This window comes from Grus americana, chromosome 2, assembly GCF_028858705.1.
Source record: "Grus americana isolate bGruAme1 chromosome 2, bGruAme1.mat, whole genome shotgun sequence".
NCBI classification, from domain to species: Eukaryota; Metazoa; Chordata; class Aves; order Gruiformes; family Gruidae; genus Grus; species Grus americana.
The window spans coordinates 63,899,551-63,923,961 of NC_072853.1; the positions used below are offsets into that span (position 1 = coordinate 63,899,551).

General features: G+C 42.1%; 1 protein-coding gene and 1 long non-coding RNA gene across 2 annotated transcripts; one reads left to right on the plus strand and one right to left on the minus strand.

The window, feature by feature from the left end:
• Nucleotides 1–8: 8 nt before the first annotated feature.
• Nucleotides 9–7,230, plus strand: TIMM21 (translocase of inner mitochondrial membrane 21). Its single transcript, XM_054814096.1, has 6 exons — nt 9–1,085; nt 2,260–2,322; nt 2,423–2,520; nt 3,871–3,944; nt 5,191–5,296; nt 5,386–7,230. The coding sequence occupies exons 1-6, from the start codon at nt 788–790 to the stop codon at nt 5,476–5,478; spliced, it is 732 nt and encodes a 243-aa protein (XP_054670071.1). The 5' UTR covers nt 9–787; the 3' UTR covers nt 5,479–7,230.
• Nucleotides 7,231–8,186: 956 nt separating this feature from the next.
• Nucleotides 8,187–24,209, minus strand: LOC129202066 (uncharacterized). The gene is made up of 3 exons (XR_008575613.1): nt 23,133–24,209; nt 22,083–22,132; nt 8,187–10,870 (listed from the first exon to the last, which is right to left on the minus strand). It is a non-coding gene; the product is annotated as an uncharacterized LOC129202066 (long non-coding RNA).
• Between the last annotated feature and the right edge of the window lie 202 nt (nt 24,210–24,411).

Below are 24,411 nucleotides of genomic sequence, written 5' to 3' on the forward strand. Positions count from 1 at the left end.
AGCACCAGCGGGGCGGACCTGGGCTAGGACGGCTGCGGGGCTGGACTGGCTGCCCGCGGCGCCCCGGGGCAATGAGCGCCGCACCTTGCGGTGCCAGCCGCGGCGGTGTTGGCTTCCCAAGCACACGGAAAGCATTAATACACCGGGGAACCGCAGTGACTCTCGCCGTGAGTCCCTGTGGGGACTTCGGGCAGGCGTCCTGTCAGCTTCTCCCCTCCCGCCCCAGCGTGAGCTCCGCGCCGGTGCGCCGTTCCGCCGGGAAGCCGGAGCACGGTCTTCTCAGGTGTTCTGGTCTCCGTTCGCGGAAACGCCGACTGTATCGCTTTTACGCACCTACGTGAGCAAGATCAAACCCCAATATAATTAAAAAACAATAAACCAGCCTAACGGCTGTCGGGGTCCCGCCCCGTGAGGGCGGGCTGTGCCCGTGGCGGCGGCGCTCGGCATGGCGGTCGCTGTAGTGATCTTGCTGGCAGCCGTTGCTAGCGGCGGGCGCAAGAGGGAGCCCGTTCAAACTACCGCTCCCAGGGCCCGCTGCTGTTTTCCGCCCCTCCACCCCAAGAGTTCCGCCGGAGCAATGTCGGGAGGCAAGCTGCCGGCGGGTAAAGGGTAATGGGGGTTCCTGACTTGAAGCACCGGCCGCAGAGCTGCGCTCAGGGCGGGAGGCTGCCCTGACTGTTCCCCGAGTGTTCCCCCTGGAGAACAGTGACGAGCGGCAGAAACTTTCCTTTTAGCTCGGTTGCCTCCGCCGTACTTCCGTGAGGGCGCTTGGGAGCCGTGCCCCGGCATGCTGCCCGCCTCCCTTGCCCGAGCGGGGCAGCACGGCGGGCAGGTGCGGGTCTCCCTGGGAAGGTGGCTGCTCGCTGCCCCCGGCTGGGCTCCCCCGGGGCCGGGGCCCTGCCTCTGCCTGAGGTGGCGGCACCAGCCCCCCCGCCGGGAGCCCGCCCCGCTGCTCCGGGCCGCCCGGCAGAGTATCGGGACGCGAGCGGGGGGGTTAAAAGCTGAAAAGGGAGGCGATAATAGCAAACATGTGTCCGTGCAAAGGGATGCGAAAGAAGAAACTCTGCTGTCGGCTGCTCAGAAAGGTAAGGCGGGCTGGAGTCACTCGTGAGCGGGAATACTGGGCGCTGCTCAAAGATGCTGGCACGGAGAAAGTTACTGCTGCAGCTGAGATTTTATAGCCCCAAAACTCTGGAATTGAAAAAAAAAACCCCACAACAATTATCAGAAAACAACGACCCCGTTTTTTTTCACATCGTGCTGTTTGCAGCAGTTGATACATTTCAGTGTACGTTTTGCACAAGCAGAACAAAAATGATGTGGCTTCTTCCAAACAGCTTGCTGACTGTTTAAGTCACATCAGGGATAGGATGTAGTAGCCTCTCATTTCCCTTTTTGAAAGGAAAACCCATCACACACAACCTGTCTCCATGCTGTTAAAACAAGTTTAATTCCAGCAAAATTGTCAAAGCTCTGCCTGGGGTACTAGTTTCTTTATAGGATGGCTGTCGCTTTGGTTGGTCTCAGTAATTTCAGTGAAAAGTGGTTACTATGTAATTAGCTTCATAAATTCCAAGTGCTTTGAAAAGGTTTATGAAAAACATCCTCAACTGATTAAAAGGCTGCAGGAAAAAGAGGTTACTAAAGTTTCCTTGGTAACTTGTACTTCACTGAAAGGCATACCTTATCACTTAAGCAGATCAGTAGTTGCTTTCCAAGTTTTCAAAAAATATTTTGTAACAGAGAATCTCATGACTTTTTTTGAATGTATACTGACACTTTTACTAGTACATCAGATCAAAACTAATAGATAACTGCAGCTTATCTGATCAGTTTTTGATGGTCTCAATAAATAAACTACACATTTTGGTCTAATATACCTCCTTTTTACTGCTCACTTGATTGAGAATTCATAACATCGCAGTGCTAAATACCTCATTAGTTCTTAAAGAAACTAGCTGTCATGCTACATGAAAAGTAATAATAAGTGCTATTCTGGGTCTTGAAAACACCTAGCAGGAAAACAGATAATAATGCGGCTTAATACAGAGATATAAGTATGCCCTGCACAACATAAGAGACATTCCATGGTCTCTTTCTGTTAGTCAGGAGTCATTATGGGAGCGGTTACTGGAATTTTTTTTCTTCTGTCAAAATGTTATTTGAGCTGCAGACTAATAGAATAGCATTTATATAAGAAAGCTATGCAATCTTACTATCCAGGACTATAACTCCTGTGTTGTTTTTTTTCTATTTCAGTGAAAGAAGCTGGAAGAGACTTCACCTATTTTATTGTGGTGCTTGTTGGAATTGGTGTTACAGGTTATTTTTAAAAATTATGTTCTTTTATCAGAAGACACTTTTCATTAATGCCATCTGGTTTGACTAGTTTTCATTCCATTTGCTGTTGTTTCTGTTACAGGTGGTTTGTTCTATGTGATTTTTAAAGAGCTATTCTCTTCTTCTAGTCCAAGTAAGATCTATGGAGATGCCTTGGAGAAATGCAGATCTCACCCTGAGGTTGGTTTTTGCACCTTAGTCATAAGTTTATGTTTCTCGGTAGTTACTGTCTCTCTTGGAATCAAAAGATTGCACAAGGAATGTCACAAGCAAAGCTACAGGAAGACCCAGGTGGTGCTTAGCAGGCAAACACCAGCAGATCTGCGTAGGCTTTTAGCTGACCAGCAGTGGATCAGCTCCAAATTGGAGCCTATATTAGGACAAGTTAATGCAAGCACTGAGGCTGAGTGAATTAGCCGGCGAAAAGCCAAGGTAAGTGAGCATACCACAGCACAACTGATGCAACTACAGCGTCAGCCCCTTCAGGGCACGTGCTTGTGTCTCCATACAGGTCTTATAGACATACTTGAGTGTGTACTAAAGGTAATGCTTAAGGAGCTCTGCAGGTCAGGGAAGGAACTGGTCCCACTTAAGTTTTGTAGATGGAGCTTGCTGCCTTTCCTCAGCACAGTTACTCTGTTGTGACACTTCATTAGGGTTCTGTCATTCCGTGAAGGACTGCATAAGTAGCCAGGAATTTAAACTCTGCATTTGAAACACAGTTAGCATTCCTGTGGCTAACAGGAAAAGAGAAAGCGAAGAGCTGTGTCATCACAGGGTTACATAAGACAGCTAGATGTAAACAAAAATCAATATAAAACTGGATTCTAAAAAACCACTACTTGAGGCAAAACAAGAAATGTGTGGAATAGCTTTCAGACCAGGTTGCCACGGATGCCACTGAGGATAACCTAGAAATGAAGTGACAAGTTGTCACTAGAGTAAAAATGAAGACTGCTTTGGAACAAGTTTGCAGAATTAAAAATTCTCTCCAGTACTTAAACAATAAAAATCACCCTCCCTTTCTAAGCAACTTTAAGTTTAAAACTAGCTTAATTTGGTCTGGCTTTATAGATCTGGGGAAAAAAAAACCAATTTCTCAAATGGTAGTGGCTTTTAGATAACGTGAAGGAGACTGCATTTCTATTTGAAACATTGAAACATACTCTCTTGGAGGAGACATGAGCAAATGCTTCATGCTGCTTTTTCCTTTTTAGACAAAATGTCAGTAAAGTATAAAATACACAGAAGAGAGATTAAAATGTCATAATCTCAGAGGATGGTACAAATGGAAGATATTAGTAGGATTTATTTTAGACATTTAATATGTCTCTGTAAAGAAAAGCACTGAAATACAGAGGAATTTTACTTACACTTATATTTCATAAACTCTTCTATTCTTGACACATCAGACTCACAAGGGGCATTTTGTTGAAAGAAAATGCATTCACAGCAGGGGCATGAGCTGATACTGGAATATCTGTTTGAATGTGATACCTTCTGACAACTCAAACCTCTTTTCTCTTGTAGATAATTGGTGTTTTTGGTGAATCGATTAAAGGTTATGGGGAGGCAACAAGAAGAGGAAGACGACAGTTTGTCAGGTGCTTTTTGGTGTTTGCCCCATACAGACACTAGTTTTTGCACGGCAAATACATTTTGGGTCACATCACAGCAAGTTAGATCTAGATTAGTGAACTGTATGTGGCATACCCTGTCGTTTTTGAGTGAAAATGAAAGCAATTTTCTGCAGTACCTGTTATGTGGCACGTGCCACTAAATACAGTGCACATACACTATAAAATGCCAATTCTGAGTGCCTCAAAACAAGCCATGGTCAGCACGGTAAACATAGAGCTGATCTCTTCAAAAAATAGGACGAGTCTGAACAGAGTAGTGCAGAGGTCTAGGCATGCATATCGGGAGTAGGGACCTGACTGAAGTTGACAGTCTGAAACCCTCAAATAGAGTGAAATTTTTCACACCTTAAATGTGAATTTATTGCAGTAAGGCTCTTCATCTTTGTTCTCTGTAACCCATTGTGTCACTTTAAACCGTATTGGAAGTTTAACTCGGAGTGTGTATCTGGGCAGGACTGATGGAAATAAGAGCTTGGTAGTATGCAGCAGTTAGTCATTTCGGTAGGAAACATAAACTGGCACCAGAACTCTAGTTTGACCATTAGTTTCTGAAAGCGGTTGCCTTGAAAGTGACATGACCTTTCTATTTTTCTAATATTTGGGCATAACCTAACTCCAGTCTAAGTATCAGCATTTAGATTGGAAATCTGATACCAGTGCCAAAGTTACTCAACTTCAGTAGAACAAAATTATTGCCAAAATAAGTAAAGCATATAGTAAACTGTTTTGATGTGATTTAACAAACCTGGTAATTGATAAAGCATTCCTTGTGTGTTTTGGATTGGTAACTTAAAAAAAACCCCTGGCAGACGTGGTGATGTGGGTGTTCCTTTCTAGATGTCAGGCTCTGAATTGGGGGGTTCTTCAGAATGAAAACAAGGAGATTCCAGAACCTTCAGCCATTGGAATGCTGTTGAGTTTCGAGGGGAGGACTGGAGTGAGGACATTTAAGCACTTTGTCTATTAATCCTCAACTGCTAATTAGTTCTTTCTTCGAACTCCGCTACTCCTGATACGCTCACAGTAAAGCTTGGGAAGAGCAGTAGAGAAGGAGTCCATGGTAGCATAAGGACTGCATCGGAGTACACTTTCCTCACAAAATAGTTAAGCAGCTCCTCTAAATAAGAAATTTGAATTTGAAGTTTAACTAGCATATAATATGTATCCTTGCTGAGTGGGTTGGTTTTTTGTTTTGTTTTGCTGTTTTTAGTCATATTGAATACGTAAAGGATGGACTGAAACATATGCGTTTGAAGTTCTATATTGAGGGCTCTGAATCAGGGAAGCGGGGAACAGTCCATGTGGAAGTCAAAGAGGTATGCACAATTGCTTGATATAGCTGACAAGTTTAATCTTGAATTTACCAAAGAGAAAAAAACAGAGCCTGAAATTGTTTTCCTTGCAGAATCCTGAGACAGGAAGATTTGAGGTCCGCTACATATTTGTGGATGTCGACACCTATCCTAGAAGAACCATTATCATAGAAGACAACAGATAGCCAATGATCAAAGTTGCTGGCTCATCTCATTGAGTATTGGATGATACTGGTGTATGAATTGTTTGGTGTTCTTGATCGTATCTTGCAGCTTTGGGGTTGTGTTACAGGAGGTAGCCTCTTGGGGCCTCCATTAAGGTCTTTCATAGTAACAGATGCAGGATTTGAAGTGAAGCCAATGAAAAATAGTAGAGCCATCACTTACGGCAAACACTTTTGACAGAGGAAAGTAATAGCTTGTGATGAACAGTTTAGTGCTGAATAATGCTTCTACACACCCAAAAACTGAGTCTTCCAAGATTTTAGGTTTGGATGGGGAGCTTTTTGTCTTCCTTTGCTTGGATTTCCCACTAGCACTGCAATAAAGTGATATTTTAAGTGTAGACAAACTCTGTTTTCATTCTGGTTGCCTTTGTGTAGATAAGGAGGTAAAATAAGAATGTATGTTAGTGATGCAAAGGGGATCTAGCCGAAGGGCATGTAAGAATATGGATTGTGGAGAGACACATCCATGGCAAATGACTGAAGATAAAGGTTTCAATATTGGTATCTTCTAAATAGATTAGCAGCATGCAGGACGGTATTACTGTCTGTTCCTTCTGACGTTTACCATCCTGCTCCACTAAGAAATGACAGTTTTGTAGCTGCTCAGCCCCACCCACAGTTTTTCCATTAACTTTGCTAATCTAAATCTCCTGGGAATCAGATTCATATAGGTTTACCTAAACTGAAAAGCTCAACTAATGACCAAATTTCTCACCTGGGTTTCTTCCTTAGTGTAACATGGCAGATAGCAAGCATAACCTTGTGTATTAATAGTCAGACCCAGTCGTGCCCATCTGTCAAGTAGCGCCAACCAAAAAATTTCAAGCTTTAGCTTCATACATTTAACCACTTGCTTAAACACCAGCTAATGCATTTTTCTGTAGTTACCTACCGTACGTTATGAGCTTTTTAGTTCACTAGTTAATTATTCCTGCATTAAGCACACACTGGTGTTAGGTTATCAGCCCTTATTACAAGTTCATTTAATGGTACATTTGGACTATTCTAAAGTTCATACAATATTCCCTCATACAATGCCACAAATATAGTTACTACCTTTAGTAATACTTTACCGGACTTTAGCCATCCTGTTCATCTGCCTTCTAGTAATCTCATTTGCATAGTCATAACAACTAAACATAATACTTTGTTAGACCTGGATAACTTTGCTTTATATTAAGCACTGCAACCTTGACTTCAGTCAGATCCCCATATTGTTTGAAAGTATGCAATGAAGAGGAATCACGCATTCATCCTAGTTTGTGAGCAGAGCAGAGTAACCACATGTTACGGCAGAGCAGCCCCCGATGTCGATCTGTTAAACTCCAGGGCATTTTGGAGTTTCTGCACTGTATACAGTATAACTGACTTCTACTGTGCAGGCCAAAGGGATTTTTAGAAAACTTTGAACAGCAGTTGAGATTGCCTGAAGTGATTTCATATCCATTAGTTTCAGCAGAGTTATAAATTTGTCTGCCTTCTTTCGTCCCTCGGTGGACGCTTCTCAAGACTAATAAGCCCACAATTTTACACGTAGTCAAAAGCTATGGAAGTGCGTGTTGGTGGCTCCCTATTGCAAGTATGAGAAATGGTGATGGTGCTTGATATATCGCAATGAAGTAACTTTGATAAACTTTTATTTTTACCTACAGTTATTGACAGCATTAATGTCCATCTGGAAAGGTGTCTTTAAATAATGAAAGCAACTGACTCGTGGTGTTCTTTGTGTTATTTTCTTGAAAGCAGTAGTCAATAACACCTTCTGACTTATGATTCTTCCCGATTCTCAGCGTTACACTTGCTAAAACTTTTGTTTCAGAAGAAATTTTCAAACCAACCTAATTGATTTATAACCCAGTAAAAAAAGAAAAAAAAAAGGAAGGAAATACCTGAGGCCCTCGTTTCGTTGCAGCCTGCCACAGTGCTGACTGATAGCATTACATACCATGTTTACCTGCCAGCACTTATGTCCAGTTGCTATAAGCATGTGTCATACTACGGCGGTTACTGAAAGCCACCTCTGCAAGAGTTTTGTCATGAATGCAAGATGGAGCGCGTTTGTCAGAGCACATCAGAAATACTGCAAGCTATGTAAGTCTATAATCTAATACTAAGATTACTAGCCTTAAGCCCATACTATTTCTTGATAAAAATGTAATCATTCTTCACCTTTTACAAAGCAAGGCTATATAAAAATACACAGTTTAAACTAGAAAATGTAATACTATTTTTGCCCTTCCTGTATGAGTTTCTACCATATCAAGCTGCCTGAAAGCCATTGTAAACCTCCATGTCAGCAACAGAACTGACAGGCTAGGGTTTTTCCTGTAAACCTGCATCCCAACTTTTCTTTATTATTAATCCAGCTGTGGCTTGTTTTCAGTGGGCTTCACTGCTGGAGAAAGGAGTACTTCCTAAAGCAAGATGTAAACCCCATTTTTATATATAGTAAATAGTATAGTTACAGCAAAGATAGGCCAGCCATTAGATTTACTTTTGTCTTGTTTTAGACCCTTGTTTGCACTGACAAAACTGTCAGGACTAGAAACTTTCTGGGAAGGAAAAGATGCTGACCTCACATAATGATGCTTTTTCAACAGTGCAGGTACGTGAAATTCTATCTCAGGCTTGTGGTAAAACAGTAAGAATTGGCCATTGGGGTTAATGTGTATGTTTGGCTTCGGCTTGAGAAAACAGACTAAGAATTTTGTATTTGCAACCAGATTTATTTGCAGGTTTTTTTCAGTACCCAGGACTTCCTACCGTAGACAGAAATATAACGTATTTCAAGGGCTGTGTGAAAGAGCTGCATTTGGAAATCAGATCTCTGGTTGCTTGGTCCCTTTGAGACATCAGAACAGAAATTTTTTAAGTTGTCTGTAAAGCTGTCGGTACCATAGTTCTTGCACTAAGTGCCCATGTCATACTTTGGCAGTTGTGTCAGGCCTCAATATAGTGCTCCCTAGCTGAGAATAAATGCTACAATTCCAGGAGTCAGAGGAAGTCTTAGCAAAGTCAGCGTAATGATTCTGTCTGGCCCTTTGGCAACCATTCCAGACCTGTATGAGAAAAACGGAGACAGACCAAAACTGGCAATAAGGGAGAGAGACGAGTATAATTTAAAAGACACAGATGGATGTGGAGTTGTCCACAGTGCAGCTGACCTTCACGATTTCTCCGTGATGCTATGACTGTCTCAAAGCAAAGTACAAACCTCTGGTTTATGCATTGCATTTCAAGAAACTGGAGAATCCAGAGAAACCAGTCGGGATTACTTTCAAGCTCATTTTTGGTTAGGGTAGCACCAATATGACAGGGTTATAAATAAAATGTTTCTCATCCTGTGCTTACATGGAGTGCACCGTTGTCATTTTCACAACTCGTCTTTCTCCTGCGGAGTTGCAAGAAAGCAGGTGGGTGAGCACACTTGCTGAAAGCAGCAGGATACGCAGTCGTAGTGGCACCCTCCACGTACTTCATAGCAAACAAAACATCTCACAGGCTGGGAAGAAGCTGCAGCGGAGGAGTATATCGTATGTAAATCATCTTTGTATATCATCCTGCTTTGTAAATAGCAGAATACTAGAGAGGTAGGATAATATTTTGCTTCTAAAAAGTGGAAAAATAAAATTGCTGTTATAAATTTAAAATTATAATTACCTCTAGGAACTGCTAATTGCTCTTTCCTAACTAAAGCTTAACCCACTTTCATTTTGTTGGAGTCCAAGGAACATAGCAAGTCATCAGTCTCCCCCTCCGGTGGGAAGGGGTACAGAGCGCTTTCAGGGTGCCTTCAGTCATCTGCTTTCAGAAGCTGCATTACACACTCTGTTATGGTTAGGTCTAAAAGATATTTACAGACTAGGGGAGCTGTAACACTTGCAGCCCTACATCTGACAATCTTTCCTCTTGGCCACCTCCCTCAACATCATCACCCCCACAGAGAAAAGGGAGAAAGAATTTGGTATCTGTTATTATCTTCTGACATTCACGTATTTATAAACACATATGTATAATTAAATTTATAACCTGGTCTAGTGGAGGGTGTCCCTGCCCATGGCAGGGGGGTTGGAACTAGATGATCTCTGAGGTCCCTTCCAACCCAAACCATTCTGTGATTCTATGACAGGGGCTGTGTCCCTGGATGAATTGTGTAACGGGTGTTCTAGCATGCAGTGCTGTTTACTCTCCCATTTGCAAAAGGCCACACAAATGAGATTTTTAGCTCTAGAAATGTTCTCCTGTAATGTTAGGAGAACATTTGGTATTCCTTTAAAGCCGTTGTTTCTGTATAACTAAAGTGCCCCGTAAGTAATGTACTCCATCAGGCTTTCTAGTCCTGTTACCAAAACGCTAGCTAAATGCAACAGTGAGAAAGATGGGCATACGCACACAACATGTTCAGGAAGCCAAATGGTAGTGAGATCTTCACTGGTGTCTTTTTAAGAAAACTATCAAGCCTTGAATATTGTTACCTTCAAAACATACTGAAAAATGCAGTATTCCATTTAAACTTCTCTCCTTCCCATCTTGTCTGTCTAGAAGTAGTATTTATCAGTGGCCTCAGTCCATAAAGTGCTCCTCATGATTTATTTTTTTACTGCCTGCATCATCTCGCTATCTAAACAGATATACAAGGGTATTTTTCTTTATATTTCTGGAATGGGGGTACAAAACTCTAAAGGAAACCACTTTTACTGCTTTGTGAAAAAGCTGACAATACACCTGAAAAAATGAAGGCAAAATAAAAGAAATAGCAGAAGAAATCCACCTTTACCTGGGCTTTAGATACATTACCATTCTTATGGCCAAATGACAAATACAAGGTTCAAATGCTTTCAAGTCTCAGTGGAGGAAAGCTTTTGGGAATCCTTTTTTCTAGTAAAATCTCTTCAGTGAAGAAAAAAAAGAACTTCATAGCTTGATTTATCATCCTCCGCCTAGCTAGATACATATCACCAGTGAGACTATTTAAGCCTCATGAGATTTCAAGAGTATTAAAGTTTTATATCTATGTAGTCTGGCTGCCAAAAAAAAAAAAAAAAGAGTTAGACTCTTGCTAACATGGAAGTCTTGTAGGAACTAGTTACTTCTTTCCATATTCCTTGTGAGGCTGAAGTTCTGTTGGTCCCTATGGACCAAGCTGGAATCCATGTTTAAAATATTATTTTCTCAAATCCTGTTTAAAGCAAGCAAACCTGTTGTAATTTTGCAGACTGTTAGCCTAGATTGTTCCTTAAAATGCTGTCCCAGCCTCACCGGATCATTGTGCTACCAGTAAGCCATGCAGAGTTCCTTCTGCATGGCAAGCAGCTCAGAGGGCTCCGTCCTCTCCCTGGATGATGCTCAGCTGGGGAGAAAGCAAAGTAACGGAAAGGTTCAGTTTTACTTTTTGGTAAATATAAGCAATAAACATTTCAGTGTTTCCTTTTTAAATCTGCTTTCTCTTTTTCTCTGGGAAAGCACAAAATTCTAGCGTATGCCAGTAACTTGCTGATGTGAAACTGTCATTTTATTGCTACTAAAGCTGTGGGGAAAAAAAGAAGTCAGAGCCAAAGCAATGACATTTTCATGGAAATTGAACACATTTTCCAGAGTTAAGTTTTGAGCATTGCAGAATTAATAAACATACATATATATATATATGCTCAAACTCCCATTCTCTAGGAAATGAAAATATGTCACTCATCAGAGAAACACTGTTTTGCCAGAAACATTGTATGGCAGACTACTCAAAATCTATTTGAAGCAGTTGTGCAACTGGTCTTACCTTTACCATCTCTGCCCTCATTTTTGTGGATGCCAAAACTTGTGTATATAGTTTAGGCAGCCAACATCCTTAGAGTTGGTTTGTGGGAATAATAATGTTACTCTGTCATGTACATGACCTCTGTTTGAGTCTAGGTCCTGTGTATTCTTGCTGTATCATAACAAATTAATTTTGTGAAAACTTTAAAATACAAAAAAATGACTACTCTTTTACTAGGCTTCAGTAAACAGAAGGTCATTGCAAAGAAAATAGGATTTTAGAGTGGGAAAGAAAAATGTTGCTGTGCATGACTGATTGAGTTTAAAAATGACCTTGATGATACATAAATAATTCCAGCATGGAAATCAAGTTTCAACAACCGATTTAGGCAATGGAGTCATGATCTGGGGAATGGCTGCAAATAAATGCACGTCTGATACAAGAAACTTCAACAAATTCACTTAACAAGCAGAGAAGACAGGAATGTGAATAAGACAATTATTGTATCACATGCTAACTGTAGAAATAAAAAGACAAAGAAGATGTGCTGGGGTTTTTCACAATTAATCTCAGTTCACTTTGTTCTCAGTCTCATCTCACTATCACAAGGGGTGCCATCCATCTTAATAGTCATGGGATTATTCCAATGTGTAAATTATCAGCAATATCTAACCTGTTAAAGATTAGGTCCAAAAAACATTGGGGGCACATTTTGAGTCAAAGCCCACTTTTAGGATTCATTACAGCCTGTAAGCTGATGGAAACACAGAAGGAAAGCACAAAGATTTAAAAAAAAAAAAAGAAAATTAAAAAAAAAGAAAAAAGATTAAAGGATAAAAAGTTTCAAAGATCAAGCTTAAAGACAACAGTAAAAGCTCATAAGTGACCTCTGTATATGGGGTTGTGAAGTCTGCTTGCAGCTCTAGAATACAGTTGGCATTGGAAAAATGGAGAAATTTGAAAGCAGAAAGATCTCCCCCTCTTTTTTTGGGAGGAAAAAAAAAAAAGGCTTAGTCCCTAGAGAGATGTTCACTTGCTCAGAACAGAGAATAATAAAACTCCAGTGCACAAAGTCCTTAGGTAGCTGGGAATATATATCATTATGATACAGTATACCAAGGATTATGAAACAATGATTCCAAGCCATACTGTAAATAATTGAACAGCAGAAGTATTTGATAGTTTTTCTTAGTAAGTTCTCAGAGGTTTTTTTATTCTGTATGTGTTACGTAAAATAATTACAGGAATTATAGAAGAATGTGAATTAATACCATCCTGTATTCAAATTCAGTATATTTAGATTTTCTTCATAATGCTATATAGTTAAAAGTTGAAAATGTAGCAAAAATACAATGCAAGTAAAAGGAAAGTAAAGGAAAAAAATTAAAAGCTTGTTTGGAAGTCTTGTAGTTGTCGTAGGAAGAATACATTTGATTCCTTTCATCTCATACAAGTCATCAAGGAACATTTGTAACTTGACATAAATAAGTACAAGTACCCCTTTCAGTAAAGGAGTTCAGTCTGGAAAGCCCCTGTTTGCTGTGGATCAGAGAAAGGTTTATATCCTCTCAGTGTTCAGTATCAAACTACTGCATTTCATTTTAAATATCCACATTAAAAATAATATCAGTTATGGAAAAAACGTAGTAAGTAAGCTTATAATTATCTGCATAAAGGAGATGACACGGTACGTCTAGAAGACAGTACCAGGGATTTTAAATGAATGGGAAACGTCAGGTCTAGTTGTCATATATGGCAAGTACAAATATTTACCCATCTATATAAAAGTTTGTTGTACATTCTTTGGCACAGGCTTTTGCCTGAGGTGTCAGGCACACAGGCCCTGTCCCTCTGGCTGGGGTGGGATGCCCTCACCTTCTCCGTCCCGGAGCCGTGCCGTGGCAGGTGAGCCTCGGCCAGCACCCAGACTCCCACCCCGCTGCTCCCCCGCAGTGGGATGGAGGTGCAAACAGGCAACAGCAGGAACAAGTCTTGTGGTTCGAGATGGACACAGGGAGATCACTTGCCAAGTAGAGTCACAGGCAAAATAGACTTCAAAATTAACTCCATTTATTGCCAGTTATTGCCATTGTGGCCCGTGTTGCCACACGGGACGGGAGCGTGGGCACCCTGCTGCCACGGTGGAGCACCCAGGGAGGCCAGTGGCAGTGGCGTCTCTACTTCCAGATCACGTATGCACGTCTGCCTCTGCATCTTAAAACCTCCCGCTACTGTGCTGGGAAACCTTTCCAGGATAATCATGTTTATCCAACCCCCATTTAATTACAATTCCCCTTTATCTGAATCACAATTATGTTTTCTAGCATGAATTGCCTTCTTGTATTACTTGCCACAATTAACTCTATTAACCTTCATTTATCCAAGCACATTTACACTTTTTATAGGAACAGGGTTGTTTTGCAATTTCAATCCTAATTCTTTTTTTTTTTTTTCACTAAAAACATAATAATCTCAGCCATAACAATGTCTTATTACGGCTCTTTTAAACACATACTAAATACGTGGCTGAGATCTGATTTGCTTCATCAGTGCTACAGCATCCATAGACAAGCTGGAAGAGAATTGCTGTTTTGTATGCTCCCTGGGATCATGCATTACCCTGTGTTTAATAACATAAAGCCAAATCCCAATGGCATAGCACAGATTTTCAGAAAGCCACTAGTTGCTTTTCGGCATGATACCTGGCAAGGTCCAGGCACCCTCTCCTCCTCCGTGTGGCTGCAAAGCCACCATATTCAGGTGTGTGACACTGGTAAGGATGAAAGTGGTGGAGAAAAATAGCTGAGATACCTCAAGATTTAAAACAGAAAGCAGCTTTCTGTTAAGCGTCTTGGGCATAAAAGCCTCATAATAAGTCATGACTATTTTCCCTGAAAACATCCGTGAAAGATGTCCTACTTTACTAATTTTTTTTTGTATTCTTCCCACTTCTTTTCCCTGAATTTCCCTTTTAACACTTTTTTTGGGAGTCCTGCCAGCCTCTACATATATTTCTCTGTTCCTTCAAAATATTATGCCTAACTTCCATGTCTGCATTTCTCTTCTTTACCTATATTTAATTTAGCAGAATGAAAGCTGAGGAAGAAATATTACACTTCCAGTTTCCAAGGTTTCTAGAACTGGTGGCTTTTCTCCTGTGGTGCTCCAACTTTTCCATCATGCTGACTCACTTGAAAGATAGTGTGAAGTCAGTGTTTACAGCCTGTAATTCAGCATCATCTGGATAATAAATAATCTTATAGCTACCAAATATTTTACCATATCTTAAGGTAAATACAGTGAAATGATTTCAGGGAAATTTTAATTTTACTGAGTGCCTGATTTCTACATGAAACAATGACAGTGTAATATTCAATGTATTGCCTTTGAAAATCTGGAGGTATATCAATATACCATATGATACATGATGGTTTACATCCAAAATAAAAGTCAAGGAATTCATCCCTGCCCATCAAAAACTGAACAATTAATCCCAATGAACAATGTCATCCAAACCAGCCCTTTGCCACATTCTGCAACTATTTGCATTTTCATAGAATCATATAGAATCATAGAATGTTTTGGGTTGGAAGGGACCTCAAAGACCATCTAGTTCCAACCCCCCTGCCATGGGCAGGGACACCCTCCACTAGACCACGTTGCCCAAAGCCCCATCCAACCTGGCCTTGAACACTTCCAGGGAGGGGGCAGCCACAGCTTCTCTGGGCAACCTGTTCCAGTGCCTCACCACCCTCAGAGTAAAGAATTTCTTCCTAGTATCTAATCTCAATCTACCTTCCTTCAGCTTAAAACCATTACATTTTGTCCTATCACTAAAAGCCCTAGTAAGCTGTCCCTCTCCAGCTTTCCCGTAGGTCTCCTTCAGGTACTGGAAGGCTGCTGTAAGGTCTCCCTGAAGCCTTCTCTTCTCCAGGCTGAACAACCCCAACTCTCTCAGCCTGTCCTCATAGGAGAGGTGCTCCAGCCCTCTGATCAGCTTCGTGGCCTCCTCTGGACTCGCTCCAACAGGTCCATGTCCTTCTTATGTTGGGGGCCCCAGAGCTGGACGCAGTACTCCAGGTGGGGTCTCATGAAGGCAGAGTAGAGGGGCAGGATCACCTCCCTCGACCTGCTGGTCACACCTCTTTTGATGCAGCCCAGGACACGGTTGGCTTTCTGAGCTGCAAGCGCACACTGCCAGCTCATGTTGAGCTTCTCATTAATCAACACCCCCAAGTCCTTCTCCTCAGGGCTGCTCTCAATCCATTCTCTCCCCAGCCTGTAGTTGTGCTTGGGATTGCCCCGACCCACGTGCAGGACCTTGCACTTGGCCTTCTTGAACATGCGGTTCACACGGGCCCACCTCTCCAGCCTGTCAAGGTCCCTCTGGATGGCATCCCTTCCGTCCAGCGTGTCAACCACACCACACAGATGGTGTCGTTGGCAAACTTGCTGAGGGTGCACTCGATCCCACTGTCCATGTAACTGACAAAGGTGTTAAACAGTGATGGTCCCAATACTGACCCCTGAGGAACGCCACTCATCAATGTTCTCCACCTGGCTATCGAGCTGTTGACTGCAACTCTTTGAGTGTGACCACCCAGCCAATTCCTTATCCACCGAGTGGCCCATCCATCAAATCCACGTCTCTCCAATTTAGAGACAAGGATGTTATGGGGGACAATGTCAAATGCTTTGCACAAGTCCAGGTAGATGACATCATTTGCTCTTGCCTTATCCACCAACGCTGTAACGCCATCACAGAAGGCCACCAAATGTGGCATATGCCTCTACATAAATACATATATATGCATATATGTATAAACATATATAAATATATAAGGTAGAGCATATATGTTATATAATGTACATTATGTGTAAGTAATAGAAACACCTACCTACATATATATATATGTATATATGTTCTTGATCTCATCTTGGTAAGCTTTCCATTTAATATCAAAGTAAACCAGGTTCTGAGGCCATTCAAAGCCAGAAACCTACCACTACTGACCAAATCATGTCAAAGAGCAGGTTTCCATTGATGTTTCTGAGGTCACTGTGGTCTGCATAAGCCACATGGAACTCACAAATGGGTGAATTCTGGATGGTTGGTCAGATAGAACCCTTCATTTTTGACCTGATGTCCGGCACCCCATCCAAACCTGCAACCACCGACAGCTACAAAAGCTCCAGACATCAGTCAGTAGCAAATACTTTAAGGGGAATTAAAAAGAAGTCAGATAAGGACTACATGTATGTGAGTTGTGGTAAGATTAGACGCAGTCTACTCTAATCTTTTCTCCTGCACTGAATGAATCATGATGGCAGTTTCTCCTTGATAATCCCTCACTCCATCCTGCATTGTACTGGTAAAAATACTGCTGCATTTGCTAGCAGCTGCCAGCCTTTGGGATGGAATACCAAAATGAAAGTTTATGGATTTGTTTTTTATGTTTTTTTTAAAAAACACACTTTTTTTCATGTTGGAAGTATTAATTCTAAACCAACTGCCAATGTCACAGTCAGCCCCATTTACTCACAGGCTAACCATTGTGCTGTACCACCCACATGAGGGATGTGACACAGTGACTTCCTTTTCATGGAGGACCGGCCTTGTGCTAAGTGAAGTGTTCCTACATATCTCCGAAATAATTATCAACCACAACATAAATATCAACACATACATGCACAAGATCCAAGAAAAACTAATACTCCAAAAACTTAAACCAGATTAATGTCAAGAAAATGAGTATGTATTCCACAGAGTGAAGTCTAGTGAGCAACCTTGTTGTGTCAGAGCATTAAATACTTTTGCTATATGCCCATTCTGATGTGGTTACATTGCTGTACCTTGTGATAGAGTTCAACCAGCACATACATATCCATGTTGAGGTCATTGTGATGACTTATAAAGGGCTTTGCTGCTGTGCCCACTAGTGTTGTACCTGTGGGAGTCTCCACCTTTCAAATGGCAGGCATTTCCTGGCTTTCTAAAACTATATTGTATTCACTCTTGGAGCCCCAGGGAAGGTTCCTGTCTCTAATTCAAGAATCATTCATCTCTTCCCTGGGAATAAGAAATGGATTGCTGGAAGCCACCTGCAGGCCCGTCCTTCAGACCTCTGCGTACCACGCACGTTCCTCAAGCCATGCTTTCTGCAGCAACTCCGTGCAGACCTCACTGCAATTTTAAAGACAAGAAATAATGTGGATATTTTTGGAACTGCCTATACATCACTGCCACAATGTACAGAGTTACATGAGACTTTCACACTGAAATAATTTACTTAGTAGAAATAAGAACTTGTCAGTACCGATACAGATATTTTCTGCATCATGTAAACCAGTAATGCGCACAGGACTGGGACTCAGGAAATACTAATTCTAAACTAAATTCTGTCACCCATCCCTTCTGTGGGCCTAGAGTGAGTATTTTTGTCTTTCTCTCTGCTATAATAATCACCTGTCCCAAATGAGTGTTGTGAGAATCATGTAATGAAGTGAAGCCACAGAAAGCCTGGGCAGGTAGGCAGGACTCTCAGAACAAAGCAATGACTTTGAGAAACCCAGAGGGACGGCTTTTCAGAAGCTCTTGACCACATCTCTTAAACACATGCCAAGTCAGGTACTCAAAAGCATTTTTCCAGGAAGAAGATCTCATCACTTCTGTCTATTAAAGTGAGGAGGAAAGAAATTATTACGTATTATGTCATGACATTAAAAAAAATTATGATATCAACCTTTCTCTCAGGCCACACCTCAAGAAATCCATGATTATACAGGAAGTTTCACAGGAAAATGATAATATTAATGCTGATAATGAAAGGCTAAAGTGTCCAGTAGCCTAAGTCTGGTATTCCTGGACATCCCATGTCCCCACACTACATTTAATCTCCGCTTTTAGTGAAAAGCTCTTTGGACTTGAAAAAGAATGTGACAAGAAGCAGAACCTCACTTTTAAGTTCAGACTGAAAAACAGAGCAAACCAAAGATTTTTATGCATAACAGAACAAAACCCATCACTTGAGGACAGTATGAACTTCTTTATGCATCTAAAGAATAAAATACATTTCTCTGAGCTGGATGCAGCTTTCTTATGATGCAAACAGGAGCCATCGCACCACATGCCATGAGTGGGAGCACACACGTCGCTCCACGATATAATAGGCTGCGTGACTAATAGCAATTAAAAGTCATTGAACTGCCACCCACTGTAAATTACAATGCTGTAATTTCCAAAATGTGCTCTGGAAGATCATTTTAAGCCTAACCATCACACGGTGCTGCGGAGTTTTCTTTTTGCCTCTTTATAGCTTAACCCCTCAGAAAGTTTTCTTTCACTAACCCCATGGGTCTGGCTGGGGAGGAGCAGGCAGGCTGGAGCACAGCTCCTCATCTCCAGGCGCAGGGACAGGGTGCAGAGCCTGTGAGCATGAGTCCCCTGGGAGCACAACTGCCCGAGGTGAGAAGGAGGGAGGAAAAGCAGATCTGGAAACAAGATCCAGCTGAACACGGGTATGTTATCTTACACTGCAAGTGGTCTAACAGGTGGTCTGGTCGAGATTTTGCTCCCTCAGCTGACTTTTAGTGGATATTGTGAAACACATGCAAAGAGAAATTTGCAGGTTTGTGTCTTGGACATGCATCTCATAGACCTTGATCTACAGCTGCTTCGGCCCCAGAAGGATTACACAGATGATCCCTGTTGAGGAAGTGCTGCCAGCAGTCTGTGTGCCCAAACTAGCCAGCTGCGCTGGTTTTGCCTGGGACAGAGTCCATTTTCTTCACAGTAGCTAGTACAGGGCTATGATTTGGATTTGTGCTGAAAACAGTTGATGACGCAGGGATGTTTTCGTTACTGCTGAGCAGTGCTTACACAGAGCCAAGGGCTTTGCTGCTTCTCACCCCACCCCACCAGCGAGGAGGCTGGGGGTGCACAAGGAGTTGGGAGGGGACACAGCCGGGACAGCTGACCCCAACTGACCAAAGGGATATTCCATACCATATGATGTCATGCTCAGCATATAAAGCTGGGGGGAGAAGAAGGAAAGGAAGGATATTCGGAGTGATGGCGTTTGTCTTCCCAAGTCACCGTTACACATGATGGAGCCCTGCTTTCCTGGAGATGGCTGAACTCCTGCCTGCCCATGGGAAGTGGTGAATGAATTCCTTGCTTTGCTTCGCTTCGCTTGAGCGTGTGGCTTTTGCTTTACCTATTAAACTGTCTTTATCTCAACCCACGAGTTTCCTCACTTTCATTCTTCTGATTCTCTCCCCCATCCCACCATGGGGAGAGTGAGCGAGCGGCTGCGTGGGGCTGAGCTGCCGGCTGGGGTTAAACCATGACATCAGCACATTGCAGTGAACAGCCAGGGAACAATCCAGAAACCCAAGTGTGTTGGAAATCAGCAAATTATTTGTAAGAGTGAACAAATATATGAGTACAACAAAGCAATAATCTGTCTGTCTGTAGTTCACAAACAAAAAGGCAGGCAATAATTGCTGAATATCTCTTCGCTGTAAATAGCAGGTCCAGCCGCATCATACCTGGCTCTCACTGAACATTTCCTTAAAAGTTGGTGGAAGTAAGTGGGAACACTGATAACTTCAAATATCTTTTTAGCCAACACTTGCAAGTTTTACATTATTTCATGTCCGTGCACATTAATTAAGATTTCCAGGAGTTTTTGTAATAGATTCTCACCAGCCATGGGAAAAAACCCATAAAGCTGAGAGCAGATCTTCATTCTTATATGACAAAGTAACAGATGCTGCAGAAAGGATTGAGCTTTGCTAACACTGAACTGGAAACTTTCTTAGGAGATGATAAATAATATTACCCTAAGCCCATTCACCTCCCTTTTCAACTACCAACAACATTCCTTCTACATTCTTTCTGGATTCCAAGAAACAGTAATTACCATCGGTAAGTCCCTCTTTATCTGCAAAGAATGCACACTCCCTCGGCTCTTGCCATAATTAGTAGTTTAGCACCACCTTCCTAGACACCAAAGAATGACAGCTTTGCACTGCCAGATCTTTTGCCTTAAAGCCTTTGTACAAAAGCCAAAAAAAAAAAAAAAAGTACAAAGAAGGGTGGTTATTTCATGATATGTTTTAATTAATAGAAGTTTTTGGTAATGAGATGGAGCTCCCCATCATCAGCAATTTTTAGACCTCAGCAGTTTTTAGAAACTATCACACAGACTGGTGCTCCCGGTAGCCCTTCAGTTACAGCAGCTCCATCTGTAGCTGTGGATCTCTGCTGTCATGGTTTCAGGGCCCGTAGCTTACTGTTCCAAGTCATGAATACTGAATTTTCTAATGCAAACTGTAGTTTATGCTGAATATAGCATATTTTCATATTAAAAAGGAGATTGTGAGTGCTTGATCTGAACACTGTACATTCGCTCACCATTCTAGGCAATAAGTTTCAACATATTTTCTGCACTTCATCATAAACAACTGTTAAGGAAAAAGTTTCAGTGATTCCTTGAAAATGAAACAGAATTAACAAATGTATTTTATTGGCAACTTCATGGTCCACAATGTAAATATTTTATTCCATAATCCAAGGAGATGATAAGAAAAACAGTAAAGGTGGCAGACGTAAGGGTAACTGACCTGCATTAACATCCAAGACAAGCCTATACCTCAAAGAAAATTCAAGTGAAGCATCTAGATTTTTTTTTTTTAATGCATCCTTCAGTTTTCCCCTTCTGCATGTCCCCCAGCATGCCCTCACTTGCATGGGGCATGTCCAGGATCAGCTAACCAAGAATAAGCTTAATCACAAAATTACCTTAAAGTCAGCCTCTGCAAAACCTCCTTCTAGGCTGAGCTCCTTATCTTGTGACCCAGAAGGTGCGTATACCCCCCATGACATGACCTGACCTGTTTTACAGAAGTGTCACATGTTGATACTTCAAAAAAGCAAGAGGTCTGTGTACTTTTGCTTGGCTTGGTGCTTCCCATGAGCACTCTAATCAGAGACTCACAGGAGGTGCTCCCCAAGATGTGGTCACAAAGTTCTGGGTGACGTGGCTGTGGCAGTCCTGCCTGTGTTTCTCAGGACAGCCCGGTGGCTAAGCCGCTCACTGACATGTTGGATCCTGAAGCTGCATCCCCTCTTAAGCCTTTGCTTCCCTCTCCGGTTGTAAAAATATTCTCCACCTAGAAAACGCTTTTAATATGGTGGAAACCTCTTAGGAATTCTATGTCTTAGTTTCTTTGCCTATGCAGTTACTCAAGCGTAATCAGACTGTGAATATAAAGCTACCTCTCATTTTTGTCCTTTGGGAGAAGAAAAAAAAATAGCGATATTGCATATTAAGCAACCATGGCACTTTCCCTTCTAGGTCTCCACCCTTCTATCACATACTTAATTTCCCAAAATCAGAATGCCAGTGGCAACTGACAGTGGTTTTAGTTATGGCAGTGAGCTAAGGAATGGACACACATTTACATCTGCTGACTCTGGGCAACAACACAGAGAGAAGACAAGACGATAAATGAGAAGAGAGGAGCCGTAGGTGTCAGCCTTTGAAATCTTTCCCAAACTCCACAAGTGAATCGGGTATGGTTTCTGGATGCAGCCTCAAGAAAATGCATGTGAATGAGTCTTCTAAAGTGGATTAGTTTAATTTCTTTACCCTTTTGTGTGGATATTCTCATTCAGAATTAAAAAACCTAAAGTGGCCTTAATTTCATTTACTTGATTTCCAAGGAGAACTAAAGCAGATCAAATTAAGGACACTAATTCTGGCTAACAGTGTACACATAATCTTGCGTAATGTGGTTTAATTCTTACCTTTTCAATTCACATCTTCAGTTTGTTTGGACTGCATTTCTAACGTGGCCCTGTGAAGGCAAACACCAAATGCATTACTGTTTGAAGAATGTCCTGATAGCTTGCAATGCTAAACATATGTATTATTTTCTTGTCCCAATTAATGGAACATATAAATATTTGCATAGACATTGCTACTCAATAGAGGCAACTGCATAAACAGATCTGCATGCTCACATGGCACATACTTTTGATGCTTCTGTTAAGATTTTAATTTGACTTTAATTGCACCTGGAGTTCGCATAGAAAATTTATAATATCAGAGAGTTCTTTCAACTGTATATAATATTTACACTTGCAGAAATTGCTGTTTTTCATACAGGCATGCCCAGCGTAAACAGATTAACTCCTACTTAGCAGGAAAACTGTTTTTAGATGTCTGTACTTCCCTTGGCTCTCCAGACCTTCTCAAACACCAATTGTTATCTCTAAAACCCCTTTCAGATTCCTCAGTATCAGATCCAGACCAGCCACAGTGTGGGACAGGTGGTTCAGTCAGGAAAGCCATGGGGGGGACTCAAGCGTCATGGCATTTTCCAGTCATAATGTTTATACCCCCTGTTCATTAAATTGATTTTGGCAGGTTCTGACTTCTCTTTGTGAAACCTTAGCACTGTAGATGAGCCAGCAGGTATCTCAGGGGCGTCAACGTTGAACAGCAAGCCCGTCACAGATCCAGCCCATCAAAAGCCGTGGTCCCGGAAAGCGCAGCCCTCTGAGCAGGCGCCGCCCTGGGCTGGTGCTAGTTCTCCAGCTTCCTCTCCATCACCCCCGGCATTGCTGGCAGAGGCAGGGGCCACGGCCTGCCTGTCCACCCAAAGGGGAAAGCAGCACCCGGGGACTTTTGGGCCTTGTGAAATTGGGGGCTGGAGAAGGGTCTGTGGGATGCCCACGAGCGGGAGTTACGGAGTCAGTCATTTTGATTTCATGCTTTTCTTCAGTGTAATCCATCTTCCCTCATGAACGACTAATAATTAAATCAAACTATTTAGAGCAGTAAGATAGTTCTACCTTGAACGTTCTGGCCCGGTGAAGACATTTGTTTGCCAAGCGGTTTTCCATCTTTCAGGTAAGTGAACTTTGCAATTAGTCCCCTGAGCACGGTATTTGCATGAAAATCGTGCCACCAAGGATGCTCTCTTTGTCTTTCAGCTGCTGCACTTCATATTTGACAGCATTGCTGTGCTGTTAGAAATTTGAACTGAATGAAGGGCATACAGAGAGAACAGAAGGCACACACTATTAGCAATTATTGTTTGATGAATACAAAGCAATAGCGCCAACTATATAAGCTAGAAAAGTTCTGCTTACAGTTGTTTAACAACTTGGAATTAAATTTTGCACAACGAGCATCTGTTATCAGCCGGTTTTCCCCCCACACTCCTTCTCCAACAGCTTCAGCCAAGATAGTTTGCCTGTTTCTGGCTGAACAAAAAAACATCTCCGTTTCTCCTCTGCCTGATGCAAAATACCAAGATCCTCTTCTGGCAGCTTCAGCAACCTCTGATTTGAAGTGGGGATTTCGGATTTGCCTGCTGACAGCTTCTGCTGCAGAAACGTGGCCTTTTATTCCATGAAAATCCAGGCAAACTTTGCCAATACCACCAAAGAGCCTTTCCCCAGCACTTATCCTGTTATTGCAGCAGCCCTGGCAGATGTCCCTGGTAGGGGCTGGGACCGGCAGATCTGGTTTAATTAGCACATCCCACGTCACCCTGGGGATGGGTGGCTCCTTCAGCCACCGTGTCTGGGTTACGTGCAGTCATGTCCACAAGCCCTTCGTTTTTTTCCTGTCACCATAGAAAAGGTGATAAGCGGAGGCTGGAGCAGAGGTCTATAGCAATGGAAGAGAATGTTTTTCCAAAGGCATTTAGCAACAGCTCTTATCGAATGTTTGCAAACTCCTGTGGCCTGCTAGCAATTGAAAAATGTGAAAAAGTTACGAAATTGTCTTAGGTCACTTGTATAAACTGTTTAACTTGCACAAATTGCGCTCTGCAGGTACACTGGGGAGAGGGCTGCCAGCAGCTATCAGTGAGGACCCACCAGCACCATCATCTCTTCCCTTGACACACTTGCCTCAGGAGAGGATTTATTTCCGTGGCCTAATGACTGAAACTCCTTAATTTTAAGCCCAGCTCAGACTCATTAAATCCACTCTGATGCCTTTAACAAGTCTCTTTTTCCACTTCAGAGCTCCCAATGTGGTAACTGTATTAATCGGTGTTTACACAGAGCTTTCTGATGGAAAGACTTGGTAAAACGTGTTCTGTAGATTTAGAACTGTTAG

Excerpts from the sequence above, each read along its gene's own strand:
- TIMM21 (XM_054814096.1), top strand. The coding sequence starts at position 788 with ATGCTGCCCGCCTCCCTTGCCCGAGCGGGGCAGCACGGCGGGCAGGTG. Across the intron at positions 1,086-2,259 it reads GCTGTCGGCTGCTCAGAAAG|TGAAAGAAGCTGGAAGAGAC; the intron begins GTAAGGCGGGCT and ends TTTCTATTTCAG. Across the intron at positions 2,323-2,422 it reads TGTTGGAATTGGTGTTACAG|GTGGTTTGTTCTATGTGATT; the intron begins GTTATTTTTAAA and ends TTTCTGTTACAG.